Below are 24,581 nucleotides of genomic sequence, written 5' to 3' on the forward strand. Positions count from 1 at the left end.
AAATATGGTCCACAGTTTGACTCCTTCCGAATATGACTCGATGAGATGCGGTAACAGTCTTGGGATCAGTTGTCAGTCAGTCACGTCCCTTGTTCTGCGTCACAAGTGTGTTCTTGTTTCTCCTTCCCGCCCCCTTCCCCTCTCGTTTAAAGTCCCCTGCCTGCGCGGTGGAACGTTGCAGCTGGCGAGGAACATGTCGAGAGCAGCTCGTTTCAGGGAGGGAAAAAACCAAAACAAAACCAGACACAGAATATTTACAGCCGTACCACCAAACGTTTTGGTAGGCCAGCTTGTTTCCTTCCCTCCCTCCCACCCCCGCCCTGAGCCCTGCCCCTTAGGGGCAAGAAGGACTTGTGGAGCTCTCTAGAGAGGACTGGGAGAGGCGACGCGTCAGAGGCCCGATGGTGGAGTCCGCCAGCGAGGAAGTGGGGAAGAGTTTGTACCAGCCTGTGACCATGTTGGAGAGATCCAGTTCTTCCAGGACAATCTGTGCCATTCCCATGAAGCACTTGTGATCCATGCGGCCATAATCTCCCCAGACGATCACCTACAGGGAAGAACCCTCATTAGCTAAACTGAACCTGTCCCAGACTGGGCTCCATGCATCATATAAACCTTGGGACTCTTCTCCCGTCCCCCAGCATTTACCTGGGGGAAGCCAGGTGCGTCACACCAGAAAGGCGTCTTGTCTTATTCTGAGGGGGGATCTGAGCTAGGGGCATGAGCAATGAATTTCAAAATCAAGACAATGGGGGTGCTATATTCCCATCTCTGACACTGATTCCGTGCAGCCGTGACCAAGTCTCTCAGCCTCTCTCTGCCACAAGTTACCGAACTGCAAAATGGGGCATTATAGCCTTAATGTCACAGGGATGTTGTGAAGATGTTACCCCACTGAGAAATGATTGTAAAACGATATGAGATCTTGGCTGCAAGGTGCTGCCTGCCATTTCTGAGCGAGGAACGTCTCTTAGTGTCTGTATGGCGCCCGGTCTGTACAGGTCCTGCCCTTGGATGAGGCACTGCCATAATATGAACATATACAGTTCAAGACCTGCCTCTCTGAAGCGCTGGGTACCTGCAATTCCAATGGGACCCACAGGATCTCAGCATCTTCAACATTTGAGCTCTCCCTCACTCAGCCTAATGGTCACCCAGTTGGATGCTGATGTTGCACCTCAGCGCACAGCCATCCTGGCCACCGATAAGGTGTGGGCACTAAGGTAAATGATGCCATGTGTGTACCCATGAGCAACTTGATCGAGGGAAAGGTCAAAAGTCCCTTCCATCCCAGGATCTTAAAGCACTTTACAAACCTCTATGAATGAGCATATGAGAGATGACCATGCCCCTGCATGATACGGCAGGAACTATTGCCCCTTGGTGCCAAGGAGTGACACAGAAAGGGGAAGGGACTTCCCATGGTCAGGGAGGAAGTGAGGGGCAGAGTTGGGATGTAACCCAGGAATCTAGACTCCCAGTTCCCTCCCCTTTCCCTCAAATGAAGCGTTCATGGATCTGCTCCCCCAGTCAAAGACCAGATGTTTGGGTCTTTTTACAGCCAATGAATAGGGGAGATCTGGCACCTGCTGCTGGGGGCATTTCCTCAAAGATGTCCAACTTTCCCTTTAAGAAGTGGTCTTTGCCCACCTCCCCTTGAAAAAGGATTACTTCACCTGCAAAACTCTGCCCTGTGGGCCCTCGTCAAAGAGCAGCGCCTGCTGGTAGAATGGGTCCCAGGTCTTCTTGGCCATCTTGGTCTTCTTCTTGGCCAGGCAGGTCCCATTCTCCAGCAGATAAACTTTTACATAAGTCGCTGCATTGAAAAAGAGAGAGAAGCACAGATGCAAACCAGCTGTGATGATCCTCAGCAGAACCACCTGGGCACTGGGCCTCATCTGCAGCGGGAGAAACCAAGGCAAGCACTGCAAGGAACACACCTCAACCAGAGCTCTGCCTCCCGCAAGGATGCTGGCCTGCCGGGACCCCCTCCCCAAGCCCTGTGTGTGTGTTCTGTAGTTTCCCAGAGCTATGCAGAAGGGATGGGTGAGGGACGTCTGGTCTGTTTGGTGGGGCAGGGGGGAATGGGCACCAGGAATTTCGGGAAGGGGTGCTGAATTATTGACATCCTGCTGTATTGTGATGCATTCTCATGGAGGAGAGAGGCTGTACTGTGCTGGTAGCTTTGATTTTTCACTTCCTTTTTGGGTAGGTTTTGTGTTAGGTGTGTGGGTTGTCAAACAACCTTAACTGCCCCCGGTCATGGGGGTTATTTGTGTTAATGCCTGGCTCTGCAGTGGTGAAACGCCGGTGCACTCAGCCAGCCAGACCCGCTGCTGCCCACTCTAGGCAGAGCCAGACCCAAGGGACTAACCATAGCATGACTGGAGGGGGAGCCCCAAGGAATGGGGGGGAGCATCTGCCTGTTATTGGGGTGTATCATAAAGCAACACTATCAAGAGCAAAATAGAGGCATGAACTCCTTCCCATACCACCCCACCCTCACCGCACACCTTCCCAAAGCTTCTGGATTCCACTGGCTCTTCCTTAAGGCTTGTTAACACAGATACCTACCAGGGATGGACTTGGAACCCAGCTTTGGGGTGAGGCCCCTGGCCTGGATCACCTCCACCTCCAGCTGCCCACTCCTATCGATCATCCCAATGTGGACATCACCTAGGACAGAAGGGGAGAGGTGAGACTCAGGGGTCCCATCCTGTGTCGGGGACAAATGGCCGCCCTCCCAGTTAGCATCCATGTCGTTCCCTTACTCGCCTGCGTACTGGCCTGGGGCTTCCACTGTCCTCTGCTCCCTTGCTCTGAGGACCCTGTTCTAAAGTACCAGGTGCACTGCAGAGCAAGTCCCAGAGCACCCAATGTCTTGAAACAGCTGCAACAGGGGTGGCGGGGACAGCAAAACGAAAGCAACAAGAACGTGGAGTTGATGAGAAGACAGGACATTACAGGAGAGCCATCTAACCCCTTCCTCAAGGGAGCTTTGATGGGAACATGTCTAGGACCCGGAACTCAATTCTGGGCATCTTGTTACCAGAACAACATAGAAACAGGGGAGATAATTCAGAGAAGAGCGACATGCAATGGGCTTCATGCACCTGAGTGCCGGTCTGAGCGTGCTGTCAGGGTACTGGGACAACTTCGTGAGACATCAATGGCTGGCTCTGCGGAATTTCTAAGCGTCCACAACTTCAGGTGAGTTGTACCCTCTGGAAATCCAGCTGTAGCATTTTAAAAATGAGGCTCCCCTGGTTTGAGAGAGAGCTTGTTCCTCCTGCTTTTCCGACAACTCAATTAGTTGTCCATGTACTTTTGTAGCCGTCAGGCCATTTTGAGATACACCCTCTCTGAACCCCTAATCAGCCCTTTGGGAGCTTTCCCCTTGCCAGGGGGTGAATATGCTAAGATTAACCAGAGCCATGCCTTGGGAAGGGGAGTTCCTCGGCATGGCATGTACATACTGGGGCTGCCCCAAGAAGTTGAGGAGGTGGAGAGAGCATGGGTTTCATCTCCATTCTACCTTCAGTACACTGCGTGTCCTTGTGGGCCCAAGCCTGGCTGAGTACCCAGCAACTAGTTCCCTTCAGATGTGGGGTGGGCAATTTCCCTGCCTATAATGCAGTTCCTCCAGCCCTTTTTGAGTCCCATGAAAGCAACCCTAGAGATGGTCCGTATCCTTTTGGGCCGGACTCAAAGGTATTTCTGACGGGCCCTTGGCATGCCCCCGATTCCATGTCATACACTTTACAGTAGCATCTCCAGGGTTAGCCCCAGCCCTCTGTTTACAAACCCTGAATCTTCCCTCTGTCAGTAAGTGAGTTAGTAAGTTCTCCACCCAGATACCTCTCCCCCACCCTCTTCTAAAATGCTGACCAGCAGAGGGCAGCTGAGGAAAGCATGTTCTCAAGCATTAGGCGCCAAAGGAGAAAAACGAAATACCATGACAGTAGTTGCAGGGGGGAACAGGTGGGTTTGTTAAAGAAAAAGGGAAAGCAAAGACGATGCGATTTCTCAGCTTGGTGGTGTGAGGATGTGGCAACTCGGCTGGCAAAGCCCAGAACGACATGAACAACAGAAACCACCACGGAGAAAGAAAGAAAGAAACAAACCAGAAGGAAAACAAAAGAAAATGAACTTTTTTTGTTGTTTTAAGCTCACGACACGGATTCGGTCTCCCACTTACGACGTCTGCAGCAGCCCCAGCAGGTACAGCCCTTGGGATGTGCATGGAGGTAGGTCCCCGTCGCTCCACCGGTGTGTGCGAGGCCTACGGCCTGCACCCGTCGCACCGGTGCAGCCCAGGGGAGGGAGCGGGGGGCGGTGCAAGGGGACGGGGGGGCTGTTGGTGTCATGCCGGAGTTTAAGAGAAACAAGATGAACTTGGAAATTCTCAGACACACTTTGCATTTCAGAAACGCGTCGGACTCGGAGCAGGGGACACCATAAGGAATGGGATGATGAGGACAGAGAATGAGCTGAGAGCCAGGCAGGGTCTCACCTCTTGAAAAATCCCAGGGTGGAGAGGAAGTTATGGTTTGGGGGTGTCACCTATCCCAGTGTTTCTCAATCTCTTCGATACCAGGGTCTGGCTTGCTGCCTTCCTAAACTGTGTCAGGGAGATCTTAGGGACCTGCACAGGTCCATGCAGTGGTCATTGAGAAACACCGACTTAGCCCACATGAATGGCCTTAAGGAAAAGAAAAATGCCTCCTTTCTCCCTCAGCCCCAAACTTGCTATAGAAAAGCCAGGAAAGTACTTTAAACGCAGCCGGTCTGATTCGGATCTCCCTCCCACCAGTGACACTCAACTGACTTTAAAGGGGTTACTTCTGATTTACACCAGGCTCAGTGAAAACAGAATCAGGGTCAGGGTCAGTTTGTTCATGGTGTTTTTTTTAACCAGGGAGAGGAGGGTTTCACCTTCCAAACATTAGGCATGAAACACCTCTTCCTCCTCACCCCACCCCACCCAGCTCAGCTCGACCCTTCATCCTGCTGAGGTGGAAAACAGGCACCATGCCAGCTACTGGTCTTTAGAACATTTCCACCAGCTGCATTTTGAACATTCAAAATCTGGGGCAAAAATCTTGAATGGAAATTTTGAATTTTGACTTAAAAGAAAACGGGGAGGGGGGAGTGAAAATGTGAAATTCCACACACACACACCCCGCCTACCCTTGTTCTTTCCAATTAAATCAAAGGCCTGTCTGTTCTGTGCGTACATAAAAGATCTGCTGAACCTGGGGAAGGAGTTTTGTTCTACTGCCCTTCCTCAAAAATCATCCCACCACTGTTCTGAAGAATGTTTTCTGCCCTCTTTGCCCTCCCCCACAGAGGTGGCCGCATTGCGGGGCTGCTGCATATAGGCTGTGGGATCCTTAGGACTCAAAGGCAGTATGGAACTTAAGCCAGGGGCTTACAGAGAAAAGGACCTGCTTCACTCAAGGTGAAAGGATCATTTTCTTTTATACAGAATAAGGCCGGTATTCACCTCATTTGCAGTTGCAATCGTTGTCCTAGCACGGTGCTCCTCCCAGCTTAACATCTCAAGAGAAATCCCAGCTATGGAACACTTCACTGGGGTAGGACGGGTTCCTCTGCAGTATCTGGGCATTGCCACATGTATACCGAAATCGGCACTCTCTTCCGTACCCAAAGGGGCCACCTGTCTGCTCCTATGGCACCTGTGTCCTAGCCCAGACACCTCGCTGCCCTTCCTGCACCGCTGCTGGTTTGTCAGTGACCCTGGCAATGGCTGATCTCGAGGCAGATTATAAAACTGGGATTTTGGTTCCTAGCCCCCTTCAGTCCCTTTCAGATCCCAGCCTGACCCAGTGAGAGAAATGAACCCCATCGGGCCTCCCCGTCTGTTGTTTTGGGCTGGGTCCCTCCTTCAGGCTGGGACACAGCTGTGACGTTAAAATGGTCTCGCTTCAGGCCCTGGAGAGCAATCCCGGCTTATTTTCATGTGCTCACTCGCCTCTTCACTGAGAAAGCATGCGTCAGCCCCCCGACTCCAGCCCAGCTCCCACCAGACAGGTCACAGACACCCACTTCCCTTAACCCCGTGGGAGGCAGGGTCAGGGCCTGATCCTGACCTTGGTGCCAGTCACCGGCAGTCCTACAGTGAAATCCGGGTGTTCAACTCCATCCACTAGGAGACACGGGCCAGGCACAGGGCTTGGAGCCTAATCCAGTGTAACAACTTCCCCTCTTCCCTTGGGCTGGGCCACCCACTCCAGCTGTGAGCACTCACCCATCGGAGGCGTCGCCAGTGTCTGCCGGCCAACTATCTGCGCCGGCCCGAGCCCGTCTAAAAAGTCACTGAACTGGCTCTCGGCTCCCAGCCGGGTCATGGGGAAAATGAATCTGAGATAAAGGTTGGGGGGGGGGGAAGAGAGGGGACGGGACAGTATGGGTGAGACAAGCCCCCGGGTAGCACTGGATTTCCCAGCCGATAGTTCTTTGCGCAGAGATAATGTGCCTTGCACGAGGATCTCAAAGCACGGAGCGAACATGAATTAACCAAACCTCCCTTACCATTTGCTGACAGTGGCATCAGCTGCGGAACGGACCCTCCCAGGGCACTGGTAGGATACCCACCATGTATGGATTAGAAACGCGGTTGGACAAAGCACAGAAGACTCTACAGGGAACAACCCTGCCCTGGAGGAGACAGCCCCCAATGGACCATCGCTACCTCCGATTTCTACAGGACCCTGTGAACTCAGCACGAGGAACCTCCAGACTGATCTGACACTCTGTGCCCAGGGATCTGGGGTGCTTGAAAGCCGGGCAATCATCACCCCAGGGGGTCGTGAGGCTCTGTCAGAGAGCACTGGCTTGATGCTGATAGGCACAGATGACAGCCGGGACCGAGAGCTCTGGCTCTGCACGCCGCCTGGGGGCCCACGGGCTCGGTCTGATTTGGGGCACCAGAAGAGCTGACATTAGCCCTGCTCTGAAGCTGTGCCCCGTGGGAGAACAGCAGAGCCGCCAGCATCCTCCCCCTCTGTGAGGAGAGCGGCCTCGGGGCAGTACATGCTTCCTCCAACCCACTGTGACAGCCTGAGTGCCGCCTTCGAAAGGAGAACTGGAGCAGGGCTTCTGTGCCTCGCTGGATCAGTCGGGGTGCTCGGATGGCGCCCTGCTCCCCGCCCCTCCGGTCCCATGCAGTAAAGGGCCGGTCACCCCGCGCCCTGGGCCTTACGTGCCGTCGGAGCTATTACTGTTGGTGCTGCCGTCAGTCGATTCCCGGCTGCCCTGCCGGGTAACCCTGTTCCTCATCTCCACCGCGATGCCGGTTTCCGTGCTCCGCCGGATGGTACTGCGCAGTTTCTTTGGGCCGCCATCTGGAAGCAAACACGCAGATAAGCCAGGTTGGGGAATTGTGGGCTGGGAACTAAAGAAACTCCCCCTCCCGGACAGCAAGATTTCAGAGAGCAGTCAGCACAATGCTCCCTGCACCCCCATCCTCGTCCTTCAGGGGTTGATGGTACATGGGCATGCAACATGACACCACCCTACTGGGACAGGCACCCCAGGTGGCATCATGAGGGATGTGGTGTCTAGTGGTTAGAGCAGGAGCACAGCAAGACAGAATTCCTGGGTTCTAGCTGCAGCTCTCTCATCGACCTCGGGCAAGTCACTACCCCCTCGGTTTCCTCATCTCTAAAGTGAAGAGGACCATAGCCCCCTCTGAGGTGAGGTTTAGGGTTAACTGATTGCCAAGTACTTTGAGCTCTGATACAAAAAGTGGCAGATGGCTCTTTGCAGCAGGGATGGTGTTTGTACAGCGCCTAGGCCCCCGTCCCTGGCTGGGGCCTGGAGGTGCGACTGTGATGCAGCTCTGCTCCTCCGGTCCAAGGGAACTGCATGGCAAAACGGTAACACTCATTTTTGCAGGAGACCAAACTTCCTCGGGGGCTCCTCCCGGACTGGAATGCACTCCCCCAGCAACCAGGAACCATCTCAGATCTCGCCACCTTCTGCTCCTAGTGCAACCTGCCTTTGCTCCTCCCAGCAAACAAATAACAATTGTCATTTAAAAAAAACCCAACTAAACCCACATGCAATTTCCCCCTAGGAAGGAAGCGACGAACAAATCAACCACACACAGCAGATGCTCGTCCCCTCTCTCGCTGCACTGCCAGAGCCTAGGGCACTCAGATGCCATGGAGATGAGCACAGTATAAAAACTCAAACAGAGTCAAATAACTGAGGACCAGGGGCTCAGCAGGATTAAACAAAAGGACGGGTGTTTCGATGGCTAGCGAGAGTATCCACAGGTACATTTGAGGGCTAAAAGCAAGTTGTTTGGAAGGGATGTGAACATCCTGCTTGGGGACATGGGCCAATCTCTGCCGGATGGGCCTTGGAAAGGAGCTTCTCTTGGGGGCAGATTAGCACGGAATTATCCACTCGAGGCTTCTTGTGCCTTGTATTAGGAGGTGTGTGGTAAGCAAGATGCGAGAAGTAATTCTTCCACTCTCCTCAGCACTGGTAAGGCCTCGGCCAGCAGCGCTGGGCCCCACACTTTGGGAACGATGGGGACAAATTGGAGAAAGTCCAGAGGAGAGCAACAAAAATGATGAAAGGTCTAGAAAACATGACCTACGAGGAAAGATTGGGTCTTTTAGTCCGGAGAAGAGAAGACTGGGTGGGGAGGAGGAGACACACATGATAATAGTCTTCAAGTAGGGAAAAGGTTGCTCTAAAGAGGAAGGTGATAAATTGTCCTCCTTAACCTCTGAGGATAGGACCAGAAGCAATGGGTTTAAATTGCAGCCAGGGCGGTTTAGGTTGGACATTAAGAAAAACTTCCCAACTGTCACGGTAGTTAAGAGCTGGAACAAATTCCCTAGGGAGGTTGTGGAATCTCCCTCTCTGGAGGTTTTTAAGAACAGGTTAGACAAGCACCTGTCAGGGATGGGCGAGATAATACTCGGTCCTGCCTCAGTGCAGGGGGCTTGACTAGATGACTTCTCAGGGTCTGTTCCAGACCTACATTTCTATGATTCCTCTAAAGCAGCTGGTACTGGGCAATCAGAGCCATGGGGCCCAGGTCTGATGCAGCCTGGCACTGCCCAGGTTCCTAAATAGCAAGCAGGAGATGGAATTCACTCCCAGGAGCACCCAGTCGCTTGGCTGGCTGGTGGAACACAGCAGGTAATGTTGCCAAGGAGTGAGATGGGCAAACGCTGGCTCCCACCTGCCTGTCCCTTCCCCAGCAGGGGAGCTGTAGCTCTCTGCCAGTTACATGATGGATAATGCTCCCCTGAAATATCACGCTCAAGCTGAGATGCTTCAGATCTGCTGTTTACCTGCCCTTTACAACTGACCTTTTCCTTCTCCGGAGGGGAGGGGGAGTGGGGCGGCTGCTCTGTCCAATGGGAAATGCTCTCTGCCCTACAGACCCCAAGGGAGGGGGGCACTTTATAGCAGATGAAAGAACCAAAGCACTCCACCACAAGATTCTGATCCCCATCTCCCAGCCCGCTGCTCTTGGGCCTTTGATAAATTATTCACTGGGATTTATGCAACCTTTGCCCCAAAAAAACCAAAAACAAAAGCCATCCAGGCTGATTTTCATGTGCTCACTCGCCTCTTCACTGAGAAAGGGGTCGTCTCGTGAGCAAACGTGAGCCCAGCATCTGATTTTCTGCATATAAAAGCCAGGGCCAGCATTAGGGGGTAGCCAGCAGGGCAATTGTCCAGGGCCCCATGGCTGCTGGGTTGAACCCACTTACAGTCGAGGGCTTTTCCCAACCACCTGGAGTTTTATGGGGACCTTCTAAAAGTCCCCAGTTTGGTTCAGATGCTGCACTAAACTCCCAGGAACTTTGGCGTTGGGCAAAAGCTGAGCTGGATCCAAACCAAATTGCTGGAGCTGGAGGGGTGTCTGAAATCCTGTCCAAAATCCAGGTCTAAACTTTGCAAATGGTGAGTATATAGGGCTGAACTGAAAGCCCTGATCCAAACCGCTCCAGTCTAGCACCTGAACCCCAAGCATGCAGAAGAGCAAAGACACCAAAACACTGGGGAACATTTCCCAGTCTCAGCAAAGTTTTAGATCCAGCTCGTAAATAAACAGACACAGACATAGGTTCCGGAGCCCGATACCTTGCAAAATTCTACTTGCCTGGGGCTAGTAACTCCTTTTGATGGGCAAGTCAAACACCATTCAATTTTCCACTGTCACCAAGGCAAAGGGTAGGTGAAGAGATTTTTATACGTGGGCTGGCCAGCTGTCAGAGCAATTTTGCAAGGCTGGAGAAGGGGACTGTTATCGAACCTGGGTCCCCTGCCAGCACTGAATATGGGGGAATCTTGTTCCCTGGATGACAGTTTTATTTTATTTTATTTTGAGATGAGGCAAATGTAGAGCCAGTTCTCCCCGGTAAACTCTTAAAGGAGGAGGGGAGTGCAAGCCAGTGCCTGCAGCGGGGCCCGAGAGGGAGATGGGAGAGGACACCCCAAAGAAGCCTGGAGTTGATTTCATCTCCCCCCACCCCCTTCCCTTTCAGCTTGACTCTGCCTCTGTGCAGCATCTTCCTGGCGAGTGTTGCCATGGTAATTTTGTCTGCAATGCAGTGGGACCCCCTACAGCCAGCCCCAGAGTCTCCTCCCTGCTGGGATGGACTCGGGTTCAAGAGAGGCAGGAACACGGATCGATTGGAGACACGAGAGAGAGGAGGGGCAACTGAGAAAACTCATTGATGCAGCAGGGCCGGGAGCGCTGGCTCTGCAAGTGGTGGCATCCCTCATTTGGACTTGGATATGGCTGGATCCTTATCCAGCTCTGAGAGGCCGTCAGGCCGACATGGGAGCAGCCGCCCAGGGGCTGCTTGCTCTGCTCTTGCGGGCTGGATGGTTCGGGGGGGTCACAGGTGCTGGCAGGGAGGCGTGGTCTGGAAAGGCTGGGCCCTGCATTTATGCCACAGCTCTTTTGACTTTGACTGGGGGCAGGGGGTGCTCTTATCCTTTCATCGGGGGTGAAATTCACCCCAGCACAGGGGGCGGGTGCCAAGCCTTTACCACTGGCGTAGACAACCAGTGCATCCTTGCTTTGGTCCGCCGAGCTCAGCTGAGGCTCTTGATTCGTATTGTTTGCCAGAGCCAGAGGGTGCCAGGGGAGAACACGCATGCAGGCACACAGGACGATTGCCTGCGTCATTCCTCCTGGCTCCCGCACCCCTGCCCTCTGCATGGGCAAGGCGGCATCATACACACCCAGTGAGGTGTCCCGGGGTGGTGAGGCTTTTGCTGTTGTGGCAGCTGCTGGGCTGGGCTAGGCATATAGCTGGCATAGCCCTATGCATGCCGGGATCACTCTGTTATACTGTCCTGTTCACTGCCGCTGTCGCAAGGCTTCTCGCTCCTCCGCGCCCTTGGGAACTCAAGGAGCCCTAGAGAGCCGTCTCCCTGTGCCCAACTCACATGCGTAGCCCTCCTGCAGCTCAGCAGCCTGATGGGGCCACGTACCCTGAATGCGAGACGGAAGGAAGCAGGGTGTAGCAAAGCAGGCAGCTGGGAATCCTGGGTCTGTCCACTCACTCAGCACATGACCTGGGGTAAGTCACTGCACCACCCCGTGACTCAGTTTCCCCATCTATCTCATGGGGGTGGTTGTCTTTTCCTACCACACCGGGAGCTAGTGAGAGCTGAAATCAATCCGGGTCTCAAAAGAGTGCTGAACTCCTTGGGTGGAAAAGGCTAGAGGGGAGCGAAGAGTCTGATTCACCCTCCCTTACGCGCAGCGAACAGCCCCGTTCTGACCAATGGATTATTCACATGCTTCAGGGCGTTTGAGAGGCAGGGCAGGAACAACACAAAGCAAAACGACCTCCGAGGAACGGCTGGAACCTCGAGGAGAAAACGACGCTTCGTCTCACCGTGATGTGCACATCCGCGGCTCTTCTGCCACGTCCCGTGACCTATCGGGCAGCCCTGCACCCGGACCGGCCGCCGAGCTGGTTGGGGTGGGGTGCCCCTACTGGGCGAGGGAGGAGAGTTGGGGCTTTGTTAACAGGAAGCGTAGCGAGCTGGCTGAAGGTCCGGGAAGACTCTGGTTTTACTGCAGTGGGGTTACGAGGCCTTCGCGGCGAGGAGTAGGGGAACACGACGGTGGGCGGGAGGATCCGTGGCCGGAAGGTGTCACAAGGCTGCAGAATTGTAAGCTAGAGAGAGGAACGCCAGGGTTTGCCTCTGCGGGAGCCACCTGAGCTCAGACCCAGAGGGCAGGGCAGGGCGGGGCGGGGGGCTTGAGCTCCTGAGCTGCACCCGAGCCGCGACCTCCACACTGCCGTTTTTCGGCTCGCTAGCCTGCGCCGAGTTAGCGCGAGTCTGGCTGCCCATGCCGGGAGGCTCGCTGCCAGCTGCGGGCAAAGCCTCAGACTCCCAGGCCCCATATTCTGCGGGTGCAAATGGGGTTACATCGGCAGGGGCTTTGACCTCTGGCCTCTCCAGCTGCGGGGACTCCCCGCTGCCCAAGCCTCAGCAGAAGGGGCAGGAAAGGGGCGGAGGGGTTGGGGCTCAGTTTTCCCTTAGCCACTGCAGCCTGAGGCAGAGGGGAGGGGAAGAGAGGGAGAGCGAGCCCCCCGCCAAAGGAAAAGCAAGGTGGCCAGGTGGGGCTAATCAGGAGCAAGCCAGGTGAAGCTGCGGTGGCAGAAAGCCAGGCCAGGCTGGTGCGCCGTTCCGCACGGGCACTCCCGCGGCCCCTCGTGCTCCCAGATTATTTCTGACCAGCGTTTTACATGAGCTTCCCCCCCACAACCTTCATGGTCCAGTCACAGGTTACCATGGCAACCTTCCCCTCTCCCGCCAACCCCCCCCTTCGCCTCACCCCCCCCCCCCGCGAGCTGGTTCATGCCCTGCCTTCCCCGCGCTGATGCTAATTCGCTTTGGCGTCCCTCAGTCACCCGCAGGGTGGGCCAGTGATTCATCAGGCACCTGGGGGGTTTAGGGGGGGCTGCGAAGCCTCCTCTTCGGCAAGGAAAGGAGGCCCCCTTCCGGGGGGCACGAGGCCATGGCTATGTGGCCACCCAAGGGGTGCAAGGTGGCCAGCTGTACTGCAGGCTCAGTGGGGCTGAATTTGCCCCTGACCTCAGTGAAACCAATGGGTGCATGGGGGGGGCGGGCAGGGCGTGACCCTTAGCCAGTTCTGCGCTGGGATCCAGTTACTCAGAGCCAGTGGGAGAGACCCAGGCCCAAGGACACGTGGACAGTTCCGTGTACTGAGCAAATGAAAACCAACACGCCCTCCTCCAGCTCCCTGCCCAATGGCTGAGCCCCCCCGCCCGCCATCAGTCTGTCTGTCCCCACAAGACACACAGCCCCACACCCCACCCCGTTAATTCGATTCACCTTTCAGCCGAGTCTCAAAGCTCTTCATAAGCAGGCGCAAACTGAGCCTCACAATCTCTCGGAGAAATAGATTGGTACCACCATCCCCCTTTTACAGATGGGGAAACTGAGGCACTGAATGGGCTGTGCTTTGCCCAAGGTCACCCTGTAAGTCAGTAGCAGAGCCTGGAAGAGAACCTGTAGCATCCTTCGTAGCAGAGAGGAGACAGGATGTGGCTGTAATGATTATAGGGGCCTCTCAGCAGAGGCTGCTGGACACAGACAGACCAGCGGTGCTTTCTGGTCTTCTACTTCCCAGGCTGACATGCTCAGCCTGAGCTGACTGGAACCACCATGCAGGGTCTCCTACACCTGGTCACAGCAGAACCCTGGCTCCTGCTCTGCTCTTTAGACCATCCACCCTTCCGTATTTTGAACCATTACTATTTGTATCGACACAAGTAAAGATAACGATCGGGCCAAACCAGTTTCATGCTTCAGGGCCTACGGTGATTGCTGCCAGGGTCAGGAAGGAACCTGCCCTCCCCCTCCCATATACTGCATTGCACCACTAGCCAGATGCATTATGGGACTAGGAGTGGAAAGAGATTGTTTCCCTTTTTTGTTTTCCTCTAAAGCGCAAGGCATTGGCCGATGTCAGAGGCAGGAAACTAGACGAGACACTGGGCTGATCTGATATGACAGTACCTGTATGCCGATAATTCATGATTCAGCTCCCTTGACTAGACAATAAACCTGGGCCTGTGTCCACATACCACCTGCCCACAAACAATCTGCATCACCCACTCACTGGGAAAGTGCCAGCCACTGTCCTGGGGGGAGCACAGGCTCACAGGGGCCAGCCCCACACCGGACCCAACTGCCCACCTCAAACCCTGCAGGGTATGAAAGGAGAGGCCTCTGGCTGGGATTTAAAAGGCATAGCAGCTTCTCTTGGCTTGCCCTAGTGGATTGGGCACTAGCATGGATGTCAGGAGACCCGAGTTCTCCACCTCCTCCCCAGCAGCACAATGGGGCCCTGATCTTGAGGGAGGCTTCTAGGCATGACTGAAATACAAATAATACCCAGCGGGAAGCCTGGAAGAGCAGCTGGGTCCTGTTATCCTAACAGAGGGGGCCTCCCCTCAGCTGGACAAAGACAGATGGGGTTCCCTGGCCATCTCTCTCCTGCAAGCTGATGCAGACCTGGATTTGACAAGTCCATTTGGTGGGGATGAACTCAGCCTGTACCTGGGGCTTTTGGTTCATTTTCTTTGTCTGGAGTGAGACGGGCAGCTTTGATAAATCACTTTCTACGCTTTCTCCAGCCCCCTTATCATAGTGTATGAGCACCTCACTCTCTCTAATGGATTGAGGCTCACCACACCCCTGTGAGGTACGACAATGATATTCTCCCCAGTCACTGATTGGGAACGGAGTCTAGGGTCCCGCAGGAAGTCTGGCAGAGTAAGCAACTGACACTAGTCCCAGTCCAACACTTGAACCGCTAGCCGATCCTTCCTTTCTAAATAAATGCCCCACAAGCCAGGGCCTTTGTTAGGAACCAGGCCCCATGTGTCTGGTCTTTCTTAGAAGTACAGCTTGGTGACATTTTTCAACTCACACATTTTTCTGATCATTTTTAAAAGGGCTTTTTATATATACACAGTATAAGGGGGATGGAATGAAATCTTTGTGAAAAAAATATTTTCCTTTGAAATATTCTGATTTTTTATGCCCAAAATTCAGTTTTTCCATTAAAAAGATGGAAAAATTTTATGAAAAAAAACCCTGGAAAAACAGGGAAAATCTTTCATTTAAAAAGTTGTCTCTGGAAATACTCACTCTCTATGGACTAGCTCTAATATGAAGTGAGGCCAACTTTCTGTTTTAACTTGGGTACCCAATGTTAGGCTCCTAACTCCAAATGTAGGCATCTAAATAAAAGTGAACTGACTTTCAGAGGTGCCGATCACCCACAAATCCCACGGACATCAATAGGAAGCTAGAGGTTCCTACCTAAAATGAGTAGGCATTGAGAAATGGGGTATGCTTGCCCTTTAAGGCAAAATGGGGACGTCTCGGGGCCAGGTTACCATGTTTCAGGCATTCTGGGGCAAGCAGAGGCCGAGGGAACAACAGAGGCAGATGCTGGGAGAGAGGAAATCATCCAGGGATAACAGTTGGCGTCTGGGGGAAAAATGATGCCACTGTTCCTTTTAGGGCCCAGGACTACGAGCCTTTTAGGGTGGAGTGGGGCAAGGCTTCTCTCTCTCTCTCTCTCTGTCAATCAGGGCAAATTCTGGGAAGCAGAGTGGTATATAATCTGCCTGTCCCCTTATGGTGGGGAGAGAATTGCTGGCTAGTCCCTTCTGAGCCAGGAGAATGGAGACAGAGTCCAGACCAACTTGGGCTCCAGCCATGGAGGAACCCTGGAAAGCTGCAGCCCTGCCGAGGTACCCGGGGAAGAAAAGAACCCTTTGTTATGAAGGTTTTTGTTTCAAGTTTTCTTTATTTGAAAGACTTTGCTCCCAGATCAGGCAGAGCTGGGCAGAAGTAACCTAATGAGCCAGCTGAGTTGCAGCCTGCTAGTCCTCGCTGCAAGCAGGCAGGTTCACAATTGTTGGCCTTGGTTTTATTGTTGTGGTCTGAACTCCCCGCTCCCTGAAATTAGTTGGGGAGGAGGCAGTGGGATGGGTAAAGCTGTGGAAGGGGACTTGGAGATTATGGGGGTTTCGTTTAGTTGAATTAGAGCTTCTATGAGCAAACAAATGCAGGAGGACAATCTCTTTTCCAGGCCACCTGTTGCTATTCTGGCATTTGAAACGCTTCCAGCCCGGACTGGTAAATTTCATTACCCATAATTATCTCCCTTGAAGTATAGCAGAGGGTTGGTGCCTGTGATGCAAAGATAGAGATATATATATATATATATATACTCAGGGATACCATATATACTCAGGGATGTGACACTTATTGATCGGCTAAATCTCCCTTTCTCCACCCCAATTACATCCTGGCTAGAGCCAAGTGTCAAAAGGGTCAGAACGCGTTGGCAGGAGGATGCAGGCAGTGGGATGGATGGCAGTGAATAGAATGGATGAGAAAGGCAGCCAGGAACTGCCATTCCCGACAACTGGATTTCTGTCTAGTGTGTGTTTGGAGATCCACCATGGCTTCTGCCTGGAATGGATCACATTTGTCCTACTAACTTCGGGCCAGGTTTTGCAACCCTTACTCCCATGGGTTTGTACTTATACACGGCGGCCTTGATTCCTGTGGGAATGCACCCATGAGCGAGTGCTAGTCACTATGAGCAATGGGATGCCGGAACTCATCTTTATTCTTTGAGGGCCTATTTCATTTTGTTTTAATCTAAGCAGTTTTTAAGCAGAATTGGGCTAAGAAATGGACAAAACAGACTAAAAGGCTTCGGCCTGAGTTGTGTTGAAGTTTCATAGATTTGTACAGCTCTCAGGGATCATTTATGATCATCTAGTCGGCCCTTCTGCACCACCCAGCCCAGAGAATTTCCCCCAGTAAATAGGGGAAGAGGAAATCCCTCAATTTCAGCTCAGCAGTTCATCAGGAGGGACTTGAGCTACCCATACTGCCCATATTCAAAACTGGACTTGAGATTTGGACTCTCAAACCCCTGTGGTCAGGGGGCTAGTTTAGGAGCCTGGCTGAGCTGGGGAATTACGAATAAGAGAGAACTCTTTCTCACTCAGGTTGCAAGATCAAACCCAGCCCAGGCTGGGAGAATAAAAGTTGTGGCTGTCAGACCCTCCCTCTCATCTGAAATGAGTTGCTAGGATCTCAGTCTAGCTCCAAGTATTCCTGTTGCAAAACTTCAGTGGGTCCCTTTCGTGGCAATCTCAGCAGAGGAGGAAAGGATTCAAGAGCTTTGTTTCCTCTCTCAGCCATAAACAGCCCCAATTTTTTTTTTCAGCCTCCTCCTAGGCAAGTCTTGCCCATTCATGATGCCCAACCGGAATCGTCCTCTGTTTCTGCCACAGCATTTCTGAGAGCGTGATCAGTGCAGAACACAGGTTCTCCAGCTGTGTGCATCCTGCCAAGCCTGTTTTCCCCTGGCCCCGTTACTAGATTTGAGATTTGCCCTGTCAAACAAGCAAAAGGAGGATGGCCCAATGGTTAGAGAACTAGCCTAGGAGCTGGGAGACCTGGGTTTAAGGTCATCCTCTGACAACAGACTCCCTCTACGTAATCTTGGCCAAGTCTCTCAGATAATGGCCTTTCTCTACTGCACAGAGGTGCTGTGGGGATATCTGCATTAAGATTTGTGACATGCTCAGAAAGATTAAAGTTTTTTTATTATCAACAGAGCCAGTTATACTATCAGGATGCCAGTAAAGGCATCCACTGCCCTCCTTCCCCCCCAGTTTCTTGCACCCTCGGGGCTTAAAGGAGCAACCCCAGCAGCAGGGTGTGGTGTAGAGAACTTGTAGTGCTGGTGAAAGGTGCTGAATCAACACCCCTGGATAGTGATGTCTTCTCTCCAGCCCAGAGCAGGTAAAGCCCAGGCAGCAGGAGTGAAACTACTCCACAGCCCTCCCCTGCCCAGGAGGTCAGGCCATTCTCCATGGCCCTTGGCTCCTCTGAAGCTGCCAATCAGGGGGCTCAGGATAGTGCCAGGTATGGCGTGGCTTTCTGATGTGGGTGCTGGACTAAGCCCAAACAGTGGTGGTTTCTAATAGAGAGCTCCCTGGATGTTAGGGGAGAAAACCACGACAACTGAGCTCCTCTTAATCACAATCAGTCCTGTGACTTTTAGGTTTTCTTGTAAAGGAATTTCAGGCCAGGTTCTCCACAAAGAGATTTCCCTGCTGGAAGGGCTAGAAGCAAGAGATTGTAGGGGTGAGGAAGGGAGTGGGGTCTGCCAGGCAGGCAGAGAGATCTATTGCCCCACAGAGATTGTGTGCATGCATGGGAAAGACAGGCACACACACTAGGACAGATAGGCCAGGTGCCAACCCAAATCACCTCCACAGTATTGATCCTGCTGTCTAGGTTGGTTGTGAGCCTCCCACTGGTGACCCCCTCTGCACGTGGGCCCCACCAACCCTACAGGCACTCTTCCTAGGGAGCAGGGCCTGGCTCCATCAGCCTAAATACCTGTACGGGTCTGGACCTAGGTCTCCAGCAGCCCTCCCGGAAGCTCTCTCTACAGTAGAGCCTGCAAACGCCTCCGTCTGCCGAACTTGCTGAGCCCTGTGTCACTGAGTCTTGTCCATGGTGCTGAAAGCAACAGTGTGCTCATGGACAACTCGCGGGCCCCTCTGAACTCTCACACCTTGCTCCTGCAGCGGGCAGGCCTATTCTGGACCCGTAGAAACTGGTCCTTTTGAAGGAGCAGGTCTATTGGAAAAGGTCTGGCTCTCTCGGCGCACACCCATGCCCCAGCCTGTTTCCTGACTTTCACGGTCAATTGCGGCTTTTTTCCCACCTTGCAGAGTCCATCTGTGAAATGGCAGCTGCTATTCAGGAAGGGTGGGGTGTGTGCGTATCACCGATTCAGATCTACCCATTTGGAAGGCTCCGTGGTTCAGCGGGCCTTGAGAATTGTCTGCCAAAGTTGCAAGCGCATCCATTCTACATTCAAGAGACCCATATTTAGGCACACAAAGCCGGTGACTGTGGATGGAATTCACCCCCGAATGAGGGGCCCGCACAAGGTCTCTGTGCCGTTTCAGTCCCCCCTCAAAATAGGGCCTGGGGGGGGGCAGGGGTTTAAGTGGTGCTGATGCTGCGTGTTGGCTCTTTGCTCTGTGGGTGGAGCACAGATGCACTGACAAATTTTTCAGTTTAGAACATTGGTGAAAAATTGAGCTCCTATTTGTTTTGGGAATGGGGGCTGCCTTTAGAGTCAGTTCTTCCAGACCATTTGTTTTGTTGCATGGATTAGACTGTCTCCCACTCCGTCCTAGGGGACCCGAGAAGGTATGGAGTCTGTTGTCTCTGGGTGGAGTTTTGCCCAGCTTTGTTTTTTGGATGCTCTTTGCTTAGCTTTCTAGGATAATTATAACCCTTCAGAAACATCTCAGATGTGCAAGGCTTGCCGGCTCGAAATTAACTCCTTCCCCCTATATAACACACTTTACTGAACCATGAAATGCCAACAAGAACCAAAATTAAAAAGCAGTAACTCAGAGAAAATGCCGGGGCTAGATGGGCTCACCAGCTTCTTTTAAAGATCTATTTCGAGCACTTAAAAATTCCCATAGCCACAATATTTGACTAGTTCTTTCTCTGAATTAGCATCTTCCTCCCACTAGCACTTTTTATATGAAGGTTTCATGGAGAAACAACTACAACTAGATCCCGAGCAATTTACTCGGGGCTTATGCTGGCAATGCTCCCACGGACTTCTACAGGGTTGTCCCAACCTCAGAGGGCAAAAATCTCAGGATTTGGCCCAAAATTTATCTGAGTCGTTTGGTCAATGGGTTCCAATCTGCAGCATAAACTCTACCCCAGCTCCTAATGCTCCATAGCAATTTCATAGGCAATTTGCCTCTGCATGGGAATTTTAGAGCCATTTGGACTAGGAGTTGTCTCTTACTCTGTCTGTACAGTGCCTAGACCAGTAGTCCTCAAGCAGGGGTACACGTACCCCTGGGGTTACACAGAGGTCTTCCATGGGCTACGTCGACTCCTCTAGATATTTGCCAAGTTTTACAACAGGCTACATGAAAAAGCACTAGCGAAGTCACCACAAACTAAAATTTCATACAGACCACACGATACACTGACATGCAAGTACAATATTTACATTCCAATTGATATATTTTATAATTATACCGTAAAAATGAGACACGTTTCAGTAATAGCGTAGCTGTGACAATTTTGTATTTTTATGTCTGATTTTCATAGAATCATAGAATATCAGGGTTGGAAGGGACCTCAGGAGGTCATCTAGTCCAATCCCTGCTCAAAGTAGGACCGATCCCCAATTAAATCATCCCAGCCAGGGCTTTGTCAAGCCTGACCTTAAAAACTTCTAAGGAAGGAGATTCCACCACCTCCCTAGGTAACGCATTCCAGAGCTTCACCACCCTCCTAGTGAAAAAGTTTTTCCTAATATCCAACCTAAATCTCCCCCACTGCAACTTGCGACCATTACTCCTTGTCCTGTCATCCGCTACCACTGAGAATAGTCTAGATCCATCCTCTTTGGAACCCCCTTTCAGGTAGTCGAAAGCAGCTATCAAATCTCCCCTCATTCTTCTCTTTTGTAAGCAAGTAGTTTTTAAGTGAGGTGAAACTTGAGGGTACACAAGACAAATCAGACTCCCAAAAGGGGTACAGTCGTCTGGAAAGGTTGAGAGCCATTGGCCTAGAGCACTGGAGCCCTGATCCCATTTAGATGACATAACCTGGTCTGCACCTTTCCTGGCCCTTTACCAAAATAACTAGATCAATGCCACGACTAGTGTGGATACAACTGTGCTGTTATAAAGATGCCTTATACTGGTACGTTTAGGGGAATAGCCTATACCAGTAGAAGGCGCCTCTATGCCCACACACCTATGTTCATACTGCAGGGAGCTACTGCTTTAGCTATGCCGAGATAGTTAAAATGGTACAACTTTTGTGTGTAACCATAACCCTAAGCCTCCAACAATCCCCAGCTTGGTTTTAATACCAAGAAAGGTCAGAGTTCCAGACTTTCCCGACACTGGATCTGTCTACACTACCATGTGGTTTTAAAAACCAGTGACCTGCATGTAGTCTCTGTTCAGTGTCCCTCAGCTGGAAGGAGAGGCCGTTTGGGCAGATTTATCATGATCTTTAATGCGAGTGGGAAGTTTCATTTCTTTCCCAGTGTAGGTTCTGGAAGGGTTTGAGGGAAATGCCCCTAGCTTCTTCCATCCAATTCATTCTTCTTCCCTTTCATTTCAAGCTCACTTGCAAAAGACCAAGGAGGCGGCGCTCCTAATGATGGTGCTGAGGGGCGAGAGGGGGTGTCAAACTTTCAAAAGAGCCTAACGGTCTGATTTCTCAAAGGTGTTTAGGCACCTAGATTGTTCTCCATAAGAGTTGGGTGCCTAAATACCTTGGAGGATTGGGACCATAGGTCCCATTTTCAAAAGTGACTTTGGCATTCAGGAACTTAAATTTCTGTGAAAGTCAATGTAACGTAGGCTCCTAAATCACTTTGGGGAAGGCTTTTCAATGGCACAAAGGGCAGTTAGACACCTTATGCTACAGAAAATCAATGGGAGTTCGGTGCCCCACCTCCTTCTGTGACCAGGGACATCTTCCCCTTAGACACGCTTTTTGAAAATTTTACCCACAGTCTCATGCAATGGGATTAGAGCAGAAGGGACGAGGGGCCTGATCCAAAATACACTGAAGTACATGGAAAGATTTCCATTTGTTTCAATGGGGTTTAGATCACGCTCTAAGATGCTGGACCTAGAATGTCCCCAGAACCCTCAGTTCCCATCCTGCGTCTCTCAGCCCTTTGCAAGGACAGGTGTGAAAGCCACAGCTGTTTGGGCCAGTGGTGACCAAGAGGAAATGGTGAGTTGGGTCCATTCTCCAGCATCCCTCCTGTATCACCCCCATGGATACAGTGATCGAGGTCAGAGGGGACAGAACCGAGCAGGTTCTGCAGTTGAGCACTATTCTGGCAGAGGGAGGGAAGGGCAGGTGGCTTGGGCATGTGCTAGCCATAATGACAGCTTAGTTTGCATGCCCTGTGCCAGCAGCTGATCCCAAGCTGGGTGTGAGCAACAGGACTGTGCCCAGTGCAGAGTTGCAGTCAAGGATACACAGGGCGCTGGGCAGGAAGCGAGGGATCTCCCGACGCATCCCCTCCAGCGAGCACAAATATCCCGCTCTTACCAGGCTGGTTGAGTTGCAGGGTGCTCTTGCTCCACTGGGACAGCCCCACGATAGCCACCATCTTGGCCCCGAGGCTAGAGCGCCTCTTCTTGTTGGAGGTGATGCTGGCCGAGTCCGGGTTGCCCCTGTTGCTCTTCTCGACGTTGTACATCTCGCCGCTGATGCTGGAGCTGCGGACCACATTTTTAGCCGAGGAGGAACTAGTCTCCCCGTTAAACATGGTCAGCTAGTCGTTCTCTGTCTTGGGGGGGGCTCCTGGGCAGGGTCAGCTGCAGGGAGAGGAAAAAGAGACAAAGGGGAAAGTCTGTTATGCGCTCTCCACTCACGCAGCAGCCTGGTCGTTCCGAGTACTGGGGAGGGGAGGCTGCAGCCCGGGGGCATCCTCCTGCCCCCGGTCTGTTTGGCGGAAAGACACCTGACTGTGCAAAGGAAAACCAGGGGCGTCCGCTCCGATCCAGAGAGTGACATCAGCACGACACAGCTTGGAAGGGAGCGGGATGTGCAAAAAATCTACCTGGTGCAGCCCCATTTCACAGGAAACTCTTCCGGGGCCTTGTGGCACAAAACTTGCAACAGGCATTGCCGCGGTGCTCTTTTAGGGTTCCAGCCGAGGCCAGGCCCCACTGTAGTGCCTCTGAGAGACGGTCCCTGCCCCAGAGAGCTTGGTCTGAACAGACAAGTAACGGGGATGGCTTTCCCTGGCCCACAGCTGCAGAGCTGAGGCACAGAGATGAAGTGACTGGCCCATGGCCACACAGGATGTCTGTGGCAGAGCAGGGAATTGAACCCAGGTCTGAGCCCCAGCCCTGAGCCTTCACCACATGACCAGCCTTCCTCTCTGGGAAAGTCAGGCTCCCAAACGCCAAGTGTCCCAGGCCAATTATCTCGTGACGCTGGGTCTAGGTTAGAGTAGCCCATGTCAAGGCCTCCAGAGCAGCCATGCAGGGGAGGCAAGAGTCCCGTGGGTAGCGTGGAAAGGGAAGCGTTATGGCCTCCCAGCACGTCCTAGCCCTGGGAGCAGGAACCACAGCAAACACAAGGGTGGAGCCCCTGCGGCCTTTGCCCCCAGCATAGGGGCTGCAGCTGCTAGTCCAGCTCATAGGCTCGAGAAACAGAGCTGGAGCTGTGGTGTGGCCCAGCATTTTGGGCAGTGGGGGAAGTGGGCCAGGATTTGGGATTTTTTGCCTCTTAACTTCCCTACAGCTGCCTCCCAACAGGCTCTGGCTTAGGTTTAAGGGCACAGTGTGAATCCGCCCCCCCCCCCACTTCCCCAGCTCAGGGCATTATGTTGCCATCACCTTCAGTGTCGCGGATGTGGGGAGGGAAGCCTGGCACTGGCTGGAGGAGCCTGCACGGGGCTAGCGGGGATGAGCAAGGGACTGTGTGCGTGTGTGAGAGCTTGTTCAGACGCAGCGGCTTTGCGACAGAAATTGTCAGGGGAGAATGAAAACCTGCAATGGGGAAGTGGCTTTCGCAGGCGCTTTCTTCAACTTCAGTGAGAACGGCCAGCCCTGCGCCAAAAACACCTTGGCTTGTTACCAGGCTGGGCCCCCGCACGCCAGGGGGATGAAGCTGGGGCACAGGCCAAGGTTCAGGGAGGCTGTAAACAAGAAATCCCCAGGCTCAGAGAGTTTACCTCCGTGCAGCCTCTATATTTATGTCTTTTGAGCAAGAAGCAAAACCAAGGCCCTGACAACTAGCCATCACTAATGGTCTCTTGTAATCCTCCTGACCCCACAGATTCTGCTGTTAACAGAGTGTCCTGGCCAAATTGCATCCTGCTTCATGTCTGCAACACCTCCCCCGCCAAAAAAAAAAAAGGGGGGGGGTACAGTTACTGTGCACTGATAAACCAGTCGCCTTGTTCCACACCAGAATGAAAGAACGAGGAGCAATGGTCTCAAGTTGCAGTGGGGGAGGTCTAGGTTGGAGATTAGGAAAAACTTTTTCACTAGGAGGGTGGTGAAGCACTGGAATGGGTTCCCTAGGGAGGTGGTAGAATCTCCCTTCCTTAGAGGTTTTTAAGGCCAGTGTTGACAAAGCCCTGGCTGGGATGATTTAGTTGGGGATTGGTCCTGCTTTGAGCAGGGGCTTGGACTAGATGACCTCCTGAGGTCCCTTCCAGCCCTGATCGTCTATGATAAGTAGCTACATTTCAGTAGGACAGGAGGCAACTCGTGTGTGTGCGTTTGTGGAAAGCATGTTGGTTTTGCTAACGGGTTTTAGGGAGGTGGGGAGTTCTGGTCTGACAACGGTATTTACAGGGAGCCACGATTGACTGAAGTGTGCTGTGAAGCCTTGTGCACAAGTCCCCACCCCTGGGTCTTTGCTCCTGGCTTAACACAAATGGG

General features: G+C 52.7%; 1 protein-coding gene across 2 annotated transcripts in view; it reads right to left on the minus strand.

Moving 5' to 3' along the window:
• Positions 1-334: 334 nt before the first annotated feature.
• The window catches only part of RIMS3 (regulating synaptic membrane exocytosis 3), a 40,298-nt gene continuing 16,051 nt past the window's right edge, over positions 335-24,581 (minus strand). For both annotated transcript variants that reach the window (XM_074934309.1, XM_074934310.1), the window contains exons 2-7: positions 22,231-22,499; positions 7,226-7,367; positions 6,272-6,384; positions 2,575-2,676; positions 1,677-1,816; positions 335-547 (exon numbers count right to left, since the gene is read on the minus strand). In XM_074934309.1, coding sequence (XP_074790410.1) covers positions 335-547; positions 1,677-1,816; positions 2,575-2,676; positions 6,272-6,384; positions 7,226-7,367; positions 22,231-22,450 — 930 coding nt within the window. In that variant the 5' untranslated portion in view covers positions 22,451-22,499. The remainder of the gene's footprint in view (positions 548-1,676; positions 1,817-2,574; positions 2,677-6,271; positions 6,385-7,225; positions 7,368-22,230; positions 22,500-24,581) is intronic.

This window comes from Natator depressus, chromosome 19, assembly GCF_965152275.1.
Source record: "Natator depressus isolate rNatDep1 chromosome 19, rNatDep2.hap1, whole genome shotgun sequence".
In the NCBI taxonomy this organism is placed as follows: domain Eukaryota; kingdom Metazoa; phylum Chordata; order Testudines; family Cheloniidae; genus Natator; species Natator depressus.